This window comes from Sebastes umbrosus, chromosome 15, assembly GCF_015220745.1.
Source record: "Sebastes umbrosus isolate fSebUmb1 chromosome 15, fSebUmb1.pri, whole genome shotgun sequence".
Classification (NCBI taxonomy): domain Eukaryota; kingdom Metazoa; phylum Chordata; class Actinopteri; order Perciformes; family Sebastidae; genus Sebastes; species Sebastes umbrosus.
Window position 1 is genome coordinate 14,173,591 of NC_051283.1, and position 15,108 is coordinate 14,188,698.

Genomic DNA, 15,108 nt, shown 5'->3' on the forward strand with positions numbered 1-15,108 from the left:
CTCCATCTCTCAACCCTGTATCTTCTATCATGGGTGCCCCCCACCCCTTACACACACACACACACACACACACACACACACACACCTTGTCTCCCCCCCAGGGGGCGTTGTGTAGTTGTGCAGTGCTAACGATCCAGGACTGTCACTCCCGCTGGGATGGATGAGCCGGCGGGCCCGGCGCTCAAGAAGCCTCATTAGGATTCCTCTTTAATCCGTCTCTGACAGGACCAGTCCGAGAACGGGATGTCCCCTCACACACACACACACACACACACACGGTAGAAGCGTACATAGACACTATCGTAGAGTTACACGTCGCACACAAACACAAATGCACTTTTGCCCGTGCACAACGACTTGCTGATACCCCCAGCACGCATACACACACATTGTTATGCTAATGATGTGTTATTCTTCCACCAACAAGGATCTTCCATCATCCCGGTGTCACTGCCTATAGAAATCCACTACAGATCATAAGAGCTTATTATGGGTGATTAGTTAATTTGAGGGAGGGAGAGTCGGGGGGATGCTGGGAGGTAGGAAGAGAAAGATCGTTTTCCTTCTCTGCTGTCGTCTCTACATCTCTCTCTCTCTCTCTCTCTCTCTCTCTCTCTCTCTCTCTCTCTCCTACTATCTCTCTCTCTCTCTCTCTCTCTTCCTTTTTGTATTGCTCTCCTTCTTCCGCCCTCTCCTTCTTTCTCTCCTTAGTGAGATATATTGATCAGCACGTTGACTGTGTTATCAATAATCTCCTCTTTAGTCGTCCGCGAACAGTGATCGCCACTAATGAACCAGCACAGTTGTCACACTGCTCTTTCTGTGTGTGTGTATTTGTCTGTGAAAGAGAGAAGCTCAGCCTGAAGCTTGGAAGCTAGTAAATGAAATGTAAGAAATAAGAAGTGATATGAGTTGAACTTTTACAACTACATGTAATTTAAGAAAACTCTAACTGAGTTGTTATTTATCTATTATTTTTCTAAAAAGTACGATAGCATTGTCAAGAAAAGTTCAAGTACATGGGTGTATGGTAAAGCTATCTAAAGCTGGTCAAACAGACAACACAGTGACCGACAATCTCCGAGCTTTTTTGCTACTAAAAAAAAAAACTTCATTATATTAAACTAAACCAGGCTCAAATAGATTGAGAAATGAGATTAAAGAAGACAACATAAAGTAACAAGAAAGGAGCTACATCTATCATATCCATAGCCTGTGAACCATATGTGTGTATGATTGGTGTGTGTGGCGGCCTTATGTTGAGCGTGTGTTTGCCGTGGTCCATAGGCAGCTGCCGCAGCGTGGGCTTTGGGCTTCATTATGTGGCCCTAATGACCTGCTGACAGCTCAGAGCTGACACTCACATAACACACACACACACACACATACAGTGTAGTGGCATCATCATACACTTGACAACAGAACAGCCAATTAAAGAAGGGGGAGGGGGAATAGAGATGTATATTTATGTTTATGGGTCATAGAAATATACAGTAAGTCTCCTCTCCTCTCCTCTCCTCTCCTCTCCTCTCCTCTCCTCTCCTCTCTTCTCCTCTGCAGTGAAGTCTGATAATGTGATTTCAGCTGTTTTGTCCCCGGTAATTCCCTTTTAATTATTAACACTGACATTATTAGGCTTTCACTATTAAGAGGCCTTTCATTAGAGCCAGACGACACCCCGAAGAGACATTTGAACTCACTCTCCCTCTGTCCCTCCCCTTCTCTTTCTTCCTTTCCTTTTTTTCAGAGAACTGAAAAGTCTGTCGCTTTGCATGCATGATCACAGCCTTTTGACTTCTACAGTACTTTTCAAAGTATTATGTGTGAGATCAGCATTATATATTTTTTATTCAACCCACATTTAACCAGGTAAGCCGCGTTGATTAGGGGTGGAAAATCACCAGATACCCAGGATACGATATTATCACGATACTTAAGTCACGATACGATCTTATTGTGATTTTAAACATTTTGCGATAAGATATATTGCGATTTATTACCTTTTTTGAACTGCAAATTACGCAGTTTGTCAACATCTGTCTTATCTAATAAAATACAGTTTTCACTCTGTTCATCTCAGAGTTTTCATTCACATATCTTGAGGTCAGAGGTCAAGGGACCCCTCCTCACGAAAATTTTGCATAACTTTGGAGCATTATTTTGCTTTCTTCCCGACAAGCTAACATGACATGGTTGGTACCAATGGATTCCTTAGGTTTTCTAGTTTCATATGATAGCAGCCACTTCTATCAAGCAGATACCATTTTTCACTCTAACTTTAAGACTGAGCCCACTACAACCTCTGAAAGACAGACCAGCGATTGAGAGATTGTTAAGAGTTTAATAGTTTATATAATAAAAGATTGATACTTGACATCCATGTATCGATACAATATTGCCATGCAAAATATCACAATACTATGCCTATGCTTTTTGAAGGCTATTCCAAGTGAGGGGAGCAGAGCACATAAAAGCTTTCTCACTTCAGTCCGTGCACTTGGAACAGACAACAAGAATATATCTTGTGATCTCAGTCTATAACTACAGTCAGATTTCTGTGCAATCAGATTGCAAATGTAAGATGGGAATTTACCCAGAATGGCTTTATCAATTAACAAGTACCAAAGGCTGAGCCTACGAAAGGTCAGAGATGGCCAACCAGCCCTGGAGTAAAGCGTACAATGAAGAGTGAGGGCTCATCTCAGTGGACTGTGATATTCACTATCTAGCATGTGCAAACAATGTGGAGTTGCATTCATAAACAACACGATCACTGTAATCAATAACCAGTAAAAGCATAGCAGAGACCAGTCTTCTTCTGTCCTCAAAGAAGAAGTGTTTTCCTGTGTGAGTGTGTGTATACAGTTAGTATATTTATACCAGACTGCATTGTGTTAATGTTAGCCACTATTCAGTGAAGCATTTAAGGGACCATTGCAGAGGAGACTCCGGCCGGCTGGGTCCTGAAAAGGGGTTATTTCTGCATTAAGGACCCTGTGGAGTGGGCGAGGGGGTGGGGGGGGTTGAGGTTTCCTCCCACAACATGGCACGCTCCTTAAGCCATCAGGCATGGGGAGGGACGCCTAATTGAACATGATAAAGTGTAAAGTTAATTACCCCTCACGCCTGTCACTGATACCCCCATGAGGGGGGCTGGCCTCGGGCACAGCTGTTGGTGTGTGTGTGTATGTGTGTGTGTGTGTGGGACAGAGAGAGTAAGGGTGACAGGACAAAAGGCAAGGGCTCCCACGAGGGTTGTGCAGAGGATGATGGCAACAATCGGCTTTTAAAGATACCTCTGTCCCTCTGGTGCATCACTACTTAACACGCCTGTCCCACTATGAGTCCAATACACACACACACACACACACACACACAGAAAAGTGCACAGCTGACCTTTTAGACACAGTTGGTAGTGTTGAAACAGTCAAGTGGTTGATATATTGTGTTCTTTTGTGTGGCAAATCCATATATTTTAGTTGGATACACCTGTTTACTTGTGCTCAGTTGCAGTATGATAACGTCTTGCACTTTTTTTAGTTTTTGTAAAATGTAACTCTTTAACCTTGTATTAAGTTTGTAGTGTGTTGCAGGTCCTGAGTTGGACTATTTCGGAGACTGGGGATGGATATGTTGAATGTGTGTAATATCGAGCACAGCATGTGTTCGCCTCAGTTACCCTCAACACTGTGTTTGAACATGTGTTTTTGTGTTTAGGTGTCGGGGCTGCCAGCTTGGCCAAACTGACCTTCATGGTAGGTGGAGTGGAGGAGGAATACCACGCTGCACAGGAGCTGCTCACCTGCATGGGAGCCAATGTTGTCTACTGTGGAGGGGTTGGCACTGGACAGGTAAAGACCCACGCCATGCAAACACACACACACACACACACACACACACACACACACACACTCTGAGTAGATGTAAACTGCATCTTCGCTCATTTCAGTAACTTAAAGTGGCAGTGGGCAGTATATTTTTGGCATCATTGGGCAAAAATCCCATAATAACCTTTCAGCATATTGTAATTCAAGTGTTCTGATGGATAACTAGACTTCTGCACCTCATCATGGCTCTGTTTTCAGGCTTTAAAAAATCTAGCCTGTGACGGGAGACTGGTCAATCACAGGTCATTTCATTGAGAGAGCGTTCCTATTGTCATCACCAGATTTCACAATGGCGGTGGCGTCACAAACTTTCTCATTTTACGGCTAAACCGTGCACTACAAGATAATTCTGAAAACATTTGAGGTGAGAAATAGGCATTAACGTAACATAATATTGATTCATATTTGATCAGCGCTGCCTAGTTTGACCGTTTGGTTGGAGTTCGCGAGTGATTGACAGCCGGCTCTCATAGACAGCAGCTGGACAGCAGACCTCAGATCAGCTCTTACTGCTTGTTTTCCTCTGGTCTGGGAAATCTTGCAGATGCCGTTAGGAGCACCGGAGGAGACTGGAGGACACAGAGGCACATGATTTTTTTCAGATTAACTGTTTCATGTACTATTGTCACGATATAGCGACCGTTTTATAAAAATAACTTTTTTTAAATCATATTTGCTCATATATCTCGCCTACTTCAGCTTTAAACACATACTGTACTGTATATACCCAAACATACTGTATAAATACACTCACTCATGCATATCCATATATAGTGTCTTTCATTGAAAGAAAAACACCACTCAAGTTTTTTATAATCATCCATCCAGAGGAACTCATCAGAAATGGACATTTTACTAAAAAGCTTAAAACATGAAAATTGATTTTTTGTCTTTGTCTAAATCACATGAAAAACTAAGTGTTTTATCTTCAAGGACACCATTAAACCCGCCGTTTTCTATAGCTAATGGTTATGTACCTCAACGTTCAGAGATCTTTGACTTCAAATTCTGCTTCACATCAAGCCCCAGTTCTGCTTTCTGCACGGACATGAGCTGACTCGGGGATCACTGATCTTTTATACTCCGTGCAGGTTTATCCTTGCAGCGAACCAATATTCTCCCAAATTGTAGGGGGCAGTGTATTGAAATCTCACATCTACAGCTTTTATTTCGAAACGGAAACGGGAAGTGTTGAGTAAAAACTAGATATTATATAATATCTTCTGTGAACAGCACGCGTAAAAAATAGGCGAGACCTCGAATTCCTAGAAGAGACGCGCCTGAGCCGCGTTGCTTATGTGGGCAGTGTGGCACGGGCGTTAGATTCTGCGCTGTAGTTGTTTTTTTATGAGACAATATGTTCATAATTTAGATTTGTAACAAGGATCAACAGACCATCTTTCCATAATTACAAGGAGCAATTTGTCCTGAGCATCCTGAATATTAAACTGTAACGTGTTAGAGATCTTCCCAGTGAGTCACTGTTTAGGTATATTCACAAGTCAGTTCCAAAGCTGGATCATCTTATGATTATGTCTGATGCCTTTTAAATGCATTTACATTCTGTATTACATGTTTTCTTGCAAACCTCCTCATATACACACAGTAAAAGTGACTTTTTTCTGCTTTCTGGTCAATCTTCTCTAGGCAGCTAAGATCTGCAACAACATGCTCCTGGCCATCGGGATGATTGGGACCGCAGAGACCATGAACCTGGGCATCAGGTACTGTCAGCCAATGTTGTGCTAAGCTGCTTCATACCTGTTATCCTAAAGGGAAAAGCAAGGATTTAGGAGGACACCAGATTTACATGGGAAAGGTTAATATATCTGTAACAGTTGGCAATAGAGCACAGAAATTTCGACACAGGGAAACCTGTGAGTGGATATACCTAACTTAAACGTATACCAACTAAGCCCTTCAATGGAATAGGAGCCTGTAATCACAATATGTTACCACATGCAGGTGTAGCCCAGTGAGGTGTAACTACATGTGAAAACCAGCTGTTCAGTAGATCCAGTGGGGTTCCTTTTTTCTTGAGGGAGCAGCAGACTTTTCCTCCTGAGTCAACAAAATGAAGACGGTTGGTTATAATCACCGTGAACCTAAAGGTGGCACGTTTGAGGCGTCCACATTTTAGGCACGCATGAATTTGACTTCGACCTAGCCCTTAGATATAGCCGTCACTATAAAAGCAATTACTATACCAGTGATATGGCTGTAACTGTTGCAGTAATTTACTACTTCAATACGGGTTTGGAAATGCGTAAGTGTGTGTGATAGTGTCTGTGTGTGTGTGTGTGTGTGTAGTTTATGGAAGTGCAAAGGGGTCAACCCAGCCCCAAGTCAGAGCCGCCTCCACTGGAGAGAGATGGATGAGGGGGTGGAGCCACAGACTCTGATTTACATCTGCTGATTGAGCTCTCACCAGTATCCTGTCATAGCCCTGTCACTGAACACCCCCTAGAAATCCCATCACTCATCATGGCACAAAGGCTGATGGGATATGAAGTCTTTTGTCTATTTCTAAAACATTTTGATACGACCTGAAATATGTGGCTCACCTAAGGATTCAATAATGCTGGACAGTTGTGTGAAACAAGTATCTTAGCATCCAAGTCTCATCATCATAGTGCATATTCCCTTCAGAATCTACCGTTTTTTAGGAAGTTGGGTTAGGAAATTAGGCGTACACGTCCGTTATTCCTCACATGAATGAATTTACGTGAGCCATCAGATTAGTTTTTCACCTTTAGAAGTGTGAATTTATTATATACCTTATTTATCCATATCCCCTGTCAATAATAGACTGTTTCCTCTGTGCACCGTGTTACTATTATGTGTTTTTATGGGTTTTGCAGCTTAAATGGTGTGTGCACCCAGTTGTGTGTGTGTGTGTGTGTGTGTGAGTGTGTGTGCATGTACGCTGAATTGCTCTCCTCACAGTGCAGCTGTGTTAGTGCAGCTGATTTATCTGTGCTGAGACAGAGGAGGAAAATTGGCATGAGCAGTCGCACATAAATCCCCCCACTAGGCCTCTGAAATATGGAGGCATTAAGGGAGCAACACAGATTTACACATTGCCACACTGTCTCTGATGCACACACACACACTTGGACACACAGATTTACATCCACAGACACTGAAGACAGCAGTTTTCTACCAGACTACAACAGCTTCTACTCACTGTGCACATCATTATAACATATGCCTATGAAAAAAAGGCTTACTAACTACTGCATCTCTTCACTTTGAATGTGAATTATATTTTTTACATGCAAAACTGACCCATATTCAGTCTTGATTGTGTGTGAGACATGCATGGTGTGTGTTTCCGTGTTTCCTCCCCTTCTTACTAACCAATCTCTGGGGCTTTATTATAGGGTTTGACAAAGACTGTCATCGTTTAGAGAGAGCCCACACCCGTAAATCTCCCATGCTGCATTGCGGCCCAGCCTCTTATGCAGAGAGGACGCTCTCTTCGGCATATGTGTACAGACACACACACACACACACACACACACACACGACACGGTCCGACACAAAGGAGACGGAGCACTCACAACCAATTTACAGGAAAACGGCAATAACATTTTATCATGCTGGACTTGGGCCTGATAGAGTTGCCCTTTCTTCAAATGTGTGTGTGTGGGTGTGTGTGTGGGTGTGTTTCTCCTTACCTGTACATGCAGACACACACACACACATTTCTGTTCGTGGAGCTAATTTGTTGATCTCAGATGGAAGCTCGGGCCGTCTCCAACAGAGCGTGGCGTTCTCTTAGTGCAAGGAATGGCCACGCATGACAATTATGAGCACACACACACACACATGCACACTCCCCCAACCCACATACACACCACGCCTGTCTGCCGTCTTTTCTCTCTCCCTCTCTTTTCGGCTTTTCTTCCCCATCCCTATTTGCTGTACCTCTCTCAATTTTATTCTTTTTTCTTTTAATCCCTTCATTTCTCCTCTGCCTGCCGTCATTTTCTGCAGCCAGTCAGTGGAAGAAGAGGGGGATGAGAAGCTGCAGAGAGTAGCGGAGAGAGGCAGCAGTGGTTTTAATGATGCACATGAAGATGAAAGGAGAGGAAGAAGAGGAGAGACTAGCCCAGGAAGGGATATGAGGCTTTTTTTTTTTAACAGCTTACGGTTCACCTTGCACTGCCTGTGTACCTGCACTCATTCATGCATACAAACAGTCACAAGTAGGAACACATATTTGCTCTTTCATTCATTTTATGAGGAGGCGTATCGAAGGGCATAACAAGACACAACCAATTGTGTTGAGAGACAGAAATAGGTTCGCCACAACACACGTGAACACATCTCTCCTCCTTTAATGAATTGCGAGCATATGTTCCGATGAAGATTAAAGTTGGGTGATAAACGCGCTGGTTGCCTCCTATAAACGGGATAGTAAATGCTTGTGTGTGTATATGTGCTCGTTAGCTCTTTAATGTAATAATAAATGGGGAACGGGTTCCTCTCCTGTGGCATCAGACGAGGATGAGAAGCTAATCGCAATGAAACAGACAGTTAATATCAGCTCTGCGAATGAACTCCACCTGCCAGAGCTCCCCTGCACATAAACACCCTCCCCTTCTTATCTTCACCTCCATCCCTCTCACTCTTGCATTTCTTTAATGTGCAGCGGCATCAGCACAGCAACACGTTCGTACCTTTGTGTGTTTATCCATGTCAATCTTGTTAAAGCGTGACATGTCCTCTTCTCCACGCAAATTACCGCAGGCGAGGAACAACACCACTGCGTCAGCTAATAACCGCGGCCCTGTGTGTGAGCGGCTGTGCACGTCTGCGTGTGTGTGTGTGTGTGATGGGAGCAGGAGGGGAACTTCATTGATTTATCGTTAACAGAGGACAACAGCTCCCCGTCAGCGTCTCTGGTCGCTATAACAAACGATCTGCGCGCTCGGACGCGCTTTATTGTAGCTCAGCCAGTAACCTTTTCAGCTGCTGACCCAGAACGCAGGGAGGGGCTGCCTGCCTGCGTGTGTGTGTGTGCGCGCGGAGAGATGGGGGGTTTGTGTGCGATGTCAAACATATGTCCCCCAGAGTCCTCAGACAGGGAGGTGTCAGCGGGGAAGACGAGGGGGAGGAAGAGGAGAGAAGAGAGGCAGGATGGCGAGGGATGCTTTCAGACGTAAACTGAAAAAGCCATCATGAGCGAGACTGCCGTTAAATAAAATTGCAAGCTAAAAACACATGTTTAAACACACATGCACGCACGCAGCGACACTTATGCCACATTTCCAAAACAGTTTGTTAAAAAAAACACGGACACAAAAGAGACGACGGGTAAGGGAGGAGGGAGAGAGTGTGAATGCAATTCCCATTCTTAATTAGTTAGTAGACAGCTAATAAAAACTGTGGTAGTAATAGCAGAATGAGAGCCAGGTGGAGGGAGGGAGGGAGGGAGGCTGCTGGCCTTAAGGACCTATGATGGTTTAATAGTCATATTGAGAGCAGAATAGAGTTACAGGCCTGTAAGTAACAGTGAAGTGAGGCAGCCAGGGCTTGATGTGGTCCGCTTTACACTGGCCTTTAAAACCGTTAATATACAAAAGCTGCACTACACAGACCGACACAGACACTTTAGTTACACCCTCTACTGTAATGGTTGGCACTTTGTTTCACTCCCTGCTTCTGTTTGCGTCTTCTTATCGTAGCCTGGAGATTTGTCCTCTTGCATATGAATGTGGGTTGTTTGCAAAATGGGGCAGCAGAAGTGAGAGCGTACCTCGATACGTGACAGCGAGGTTTATGGCTCCCCTGTGCTGCTTAACCACTTCTCCTCCTCCTCCTCCACTTTCTTTTTTCATGAAAGAGGGATGATGAGGGATAGACATGCTGGTAAACATCAATACTGCATTAGCCAGCATTACAAAGCCTTCAGCCATTAACACTGAGGAATGGTCGCAGCCTGGCATAAGGTTCAATGGGGGTCACTACAATCACCAGCAGCCCCACACCCATCTTTTTTCCATGTTCCTCTTTTTTGCTCTGTTTCGAAAATGAATTCCATAATTGGCGCTCCTTTATCCCGTCTGTCCCATTTCCTTTCTACTTTTCCTTTTCTGTCGCTACCAGCAGTTTTCATCTTCATCCCACTACCTCATACTGAGTCTCCAGTGTGGCATGGACCAACACACTAAACCTTTACACCAGCAGAGCTAGTTTGAAAGAAAGCAGGACTCGGGGTGACTCTTGCAGGGTTTATGTACCTAATTTGACCGTTTCACGCCAATGATCGACCCATGAATTTCCCTGTTACCAAGTCTGACCATGTACCTCCTCCTTTTTCCCAGACTGGGTTTGGACCCCAAGCTGCTGACAAAGATCCTCAACATGTCCTCAGGTCGTTGCTGGTCCAGCGACGCGTACAATCCAGTCCCCGGCGTCATGGAGGGAGTCCCGTCGGCCAACAATTACCAGGGCGGCTTTGGAACCACACTAATGGCCAAGGTACAACCTGCTCCCTGTCTTTGTGTCACTTTTGTAATGATTATTTGTATTTTTGATCAATTGCTTGATTTGTTTTTCTGACTGTTTAATATATAAATGTCAGAAAATAGTAAAAAATACACATACTATTTCCCAGAGCCCAAGCTGATGTCAAATTGCTTGTTTAGTCCATTCGACAGTCCAAAATAGATTCACAATTCACAATAGAGTGCTGCAGAGATGACGTATTTTTGTAGGCCAAAGCGGAAGTTAGAAGTGCCTCAACAAAAAGCCAACGTTTATGATACTTGCACGTTTTGTTGCATAAGATAATCTTCAAATGAAGTGAAATGAAATGAAGTGTGAATGCAATTGGCAGAAATTAAAAGATAACAGTAGGCTATAGACAAACTACACCACGGTCGCATGAATATGAGTTTACACAACGAGAATCTACGGCCAAGGAGTCGGCGTGATGACGTTTAGTAGTCTCATTTAGCCACTTGTTAGCAACCACCTTTTTTAAGACATAAGCTTCAAAATTCAAGGTTGGGTTTTATGGTATTTTATAACGTAGAAGAAAACGTTACAATCTCTTTAGCTTGTGTTAACCACAGACCTTATTTCAGGCATCTGACTAAAAACCCATTAAAAAAAAAAACATTGACTTCAATACGAGGGAACCGAAAGTGCTAAAATGCTAACTCATTTCCGAGTGTTAGGACTCATTCCTGCAGCACTCTATAAAATAAAACAAAGAAAAGTAGCAACTCGTCACATTTGATAAGCTGGAAGCAGCTTCTATTTGGTATTTTTAATTTATCAAAGTTGTTGCCATTTAATTTTCTGCTGATTGGTTAATCATTTCAGCTACTACTCTTTCTCTTTTTCTTTTCTTTTAGTCTCTTTTTTGTCTCTCAACTCTTTACTTTGTCTCTTTTAACTGTTCTTTTGTCTGTGTGATACTCTAGCTCTCCACTTCACCCCTCCCATCTGTGACTTATTGTGTGCCACTTAATTTTACTGTCACTGCATTAGCTCTTCTGTATAGGCCAGTCTGTGTATTATTTAGTGCATCTGGGTGTCTGTTAATACACTTGCAATGTGTGCTCCGCATACATAAACCGGGGCAGTTCTATAACACACACCAAACTTAAGAAATCTAACACTTTCTATTCTTACAATCACTTATATCTGCCTGTAGATAAACAAAAATAGATTATTATGTTAGTCCAACACTCTGACACTTTGCCTCTTTTTCTCTCTGTACCTCTGTTTCTAGGATCTTGGTTTGGCTCAAAACACTGCCACCAACACTAAGACACCCATTCCTCTGGGTTCCCTCGCCCACCAGATCTTCCGAGTCATGTGCTCCCGCGGCTACGCTAACAAGGACTTCTCATCCGTCTTCCAATTCCTACGCGAGGAGGAAGGACAGTGAATGGAGGGGGGGAGCACAGATGACTGTGATGTTACCATACACACACACACACACACTACAGTACAACCACCCACACACACACACACACACACACCCCAGTGCCCCTTATCCCACTATGCTCAGGAGAGACTAAGGCCTTGCCCTCAGGCTCAGATCTGTGGTCCAATTAACATACTGTATGTCGGCACATGTCTCCCCTCGTAACATTAGCTGAATCATATTTTCAATTCACAGCTCTCTCTCTGCATGGGGGAAATGCTAAAACTGACCTTAGATCAGTATCCAGAGACAAAGCAACTCTCATCCCAGTCTGGGATCCCAGTCTGGAATGAGAAGCCAGAATGGAAAATGAGTGGTAGGATGAGGCGCTGCAGGTTCATATGTACCAATGCAAATGATATGTGGTTTTTCAGGATGATTGATAAGTAATAACTGCATGATTGCTAAAAGTTTAAGTATGCTTTTGTCAGGTTTGTGCTATTTTGCCTGTTACCCAAAAGACTTGGACCTGTCCTTGCTAATGAAAGAGGACAGAAAAGAAAAAAACAAGCTACAGTAAGGATTCAGATATGGAAATTTCATTGACGAGACAATGAAAGAGATTGCAGAGATCAGGTTACTACTGGAGAAAACAATCCCATATTCACAACACTACATGTAAAGTAACCAAAGTTGGCCACACTGTGGGCTCAAAGTTCACTTGTTTTGTTACATTTGTCTGTTTTCGGCAGGAAGGTGGGGTCATTCAATCGCCTACTACTCCCCTGAATCATGCTGCCTGCATATATACGGTACTTTCATTCACTCACTGGATCGACCACTTAAGCTCAGTTAAATACTGTGAAATATATTTGGTTATTTTTGCACTGTGTGCGTCGCATTGCGATGCGCCGGGCCATTTTGATACAGTTACAGAATCTCTTTGAACTTACCTCTCATCTCTACTGTCTACTTCTGCTTATCGAGCCACTGGAGTATTATTTTGTGACCAACACTGTTTGAATTTTATACTGTTCACTACAAAACTGTTATTCTCATTGTCTAGAGCTAGCTCTTGCCCATTATGGCTTCAATTAAAGTCCACACATATTTCTCCTCTCTCTCTCTCTCTCTCTTTCTGTCTCCGTCTCTCTCTCTCTCAACTTGTACGACATCTCTGTAAGCGAGGAACAGTTCCTCCCTGCTCTGAACAAATGTACATAATGTATATTTCATATTGGTGCGTAGTATTGAAGAGGAATCTAAATGGACTGTCAACTTTTTGTAGTAAAAATCATTAATAGTGTCTACAGTTTGTCTTTGCTCTGTGAAACAGATCCTCAGTCACACTGTAGCCTAAAATAAAAGATGTTCTGTGTATCTGCTGTTTGTCTGGTTTTGTGAGATAAGTAGCCTACAGTATGTTGCTGAAGATGTAGCACCTTTCAAGATATAATTCATGATGTAATTATCTCAGTGTTGAAGTTATTGACATAGGTGCACATTGTGAAAATAGAGCTTACAAATAACATTTGTTAGTGGTAAGTTCAGTAGAGCTTTTGAGAGAGCACACATATCAGACCTATTGTGTGCGTCTTTATCCAAAGTAAATAGTGAATACCAACAACTCAAGATGGTTGATGTTATGTAGCCATGTTTATTTTGAAATGAAGATGATGAAATGCATGTTTACGCACCCACTATTTTCACTGCACCTACATGTCTGTAGCCAATCCCCCGATTAAACTGGACTAAGTAGTGGTTCTGTGAAGCTGTACTTAGGCACAGCGGTGCTTTGAGCTAAATGCTAACATCAGCATGCTGTAAAATACTCAAAGTACTGCACACCATGAGTTGTGATGAGGTACTGATCACTGGAAGCACACTTGAAAGCGGGGAAAAAAGTGTTGCACACTGGCTCCATATGCGTCTCATATTGTGATGAAGTTTCAGCTCTCGGGCCTTCTTCAATAGGTCAGAGGGTCAAAATACCATCACAATAAAAGAGATGCATATGAAGCATATGTGCAACACTCATTTCCTGCTTTCAGCATGCTAACATGCTGATATTTCGTTGGTTTTAATGTTTACCATGTTCACCATCTTAATTGTCAAAGTACAGCTAAATCTGTCGGAAGTTTTGCAGGTGTTTGCTAATAAAGGTTGCGAAATAGAAAATTTGCTATAAAAAAGTTAGGGGATCATCAAAGTGATTATCCTGAGGGACATGAATGTCTGTACCACATTTCATGACAAACCATCCTTAGTTGTTGAGATATTTCATTCAAAACCACAGACACGATAGAGAACCATGAATGAAAATAAATTCATCCACTAGATGTTGTGACATTTCTGGATAAGTGAGATCTTTGACCTGCTGGTGCACTCAGCCAATCTTTTGTCATTAAAAATCTCCTTTTCAAGAGTGTCCTGGCCAAGACAGAAGCAGCACATTAATCAACGTTTCAGACATACAACAAATAACAGTTACAGACAATAAATACCAGGTCACAGAATATACAAAAAATAAAGACAGGTCATCATATTCTAGATCACATAGGGGCAATTGGCTCAGACAAAGCATCTACAGCCTGATATACCTTCCTCCAACTCCTTCGATCTATTTTTAAAAACACTTAAAGAGACTAGCTCCCCTAGACCCAAATTAATCTGCCACAAATTCCAAGTCGCAGGAGCAGCGCATTTTCCAATTTCATCACATTTCCCTGAAATGTAATAATAGATGGAAGGTTCAGTGGCTTTTTCTTTGAGTTTGTAAATATCATGAGTTTTGTTTTATCAGGATTCAAAATCAATTTCAACTCATTAAAAGGTATGTTGTACAATATCAGAAGCCTTTTACTGATCACTGTGACCAGATTAGTAAATAGCAGTATCATCTGCATAACATGAATATTTGCACTGGGCACATTTTTACCCGATACTGTTTATATAAATTTGTGAGTAATAGTGGCCCTGGGATCGAACCCTGGGGCACACCCTTTATTATGACCTAGAGGTGATGCCTTCAGCCGGGATACAGTGACATGTTTGATAAATCATTTTCAAACCAACAGTTTGTTCTGACAGTCCAATACTGAGAAGTCTATGCTTCATTATACCGTAGCATGATCGACCGTGTATTTGTGAAGTTTTTCCATCATTCGAAATGAGGGTTTTAGGGTTCCATGTTCCAGAGTCTGTTACAACAGTCTTATTTAACTTGGAGTCTGCTAATATCCAGCCATCCTGTTGTTCCATTGTTTCTCCAAAGCTCTTGAGCAGGCTCTCATATAACGCTTAACGTCAGTCGGGGAGAAATAGCAGCACTAA

General features: G+C 42.6%; 1 protein-coding gene and 1 long non-coding RNA gene across 2 annotated transcripts in view; one reads left to right on the forward strand and one right to left on the reverse strand.

Annotated features, from left to right (window-relative positions):
* Positions 1 to 13,160, forward strand: part of hibadha (3-hydroxyisobutyrate dehydrogenase a) — a 28,426-nt gene extending 15,266 nt beyond the window's left edge. The window contains exons 5-8 of the mRNA XM_037794061.1: positions 3,718 to 3,851; positions 5,535 to 5,611; positions 10,220 to 10,376; positions 11,638 to 13,160. Coding sequence (XP_037649989.1) covers positions 3,718 to 3,851; positions 5,535 to 5,611; positions 10,220 to 10,376; positions 11,638 to 11,796 — 527 coding nt within the window. The 3' untranslated portion in view covers positions 11,797 to 13,160. The remainder of the gene's footprint in view (positions 1 to 3,717; positions 3,852 to 5,534; positions 5,612 to 10,219; positions 10,377 to 11,637) is intronic.
* On the reverse strand, positions 46 to 11,976 carry LOC119502837. Its single transcript, XR_005210185.1, has 3 exons — positions 11,864 to 11,976; positions 3,875 to 3,911; positions 46 to 85 (listed from the first exon to the last, which is right to left on the reverse strand). It is a non-coding gene; the product is annotated as an uncharacterized LOC119502837 (long non-coding RNA).
* Positions 13,161 to 15,108: the final 1,948 nt, after the last annotated feature.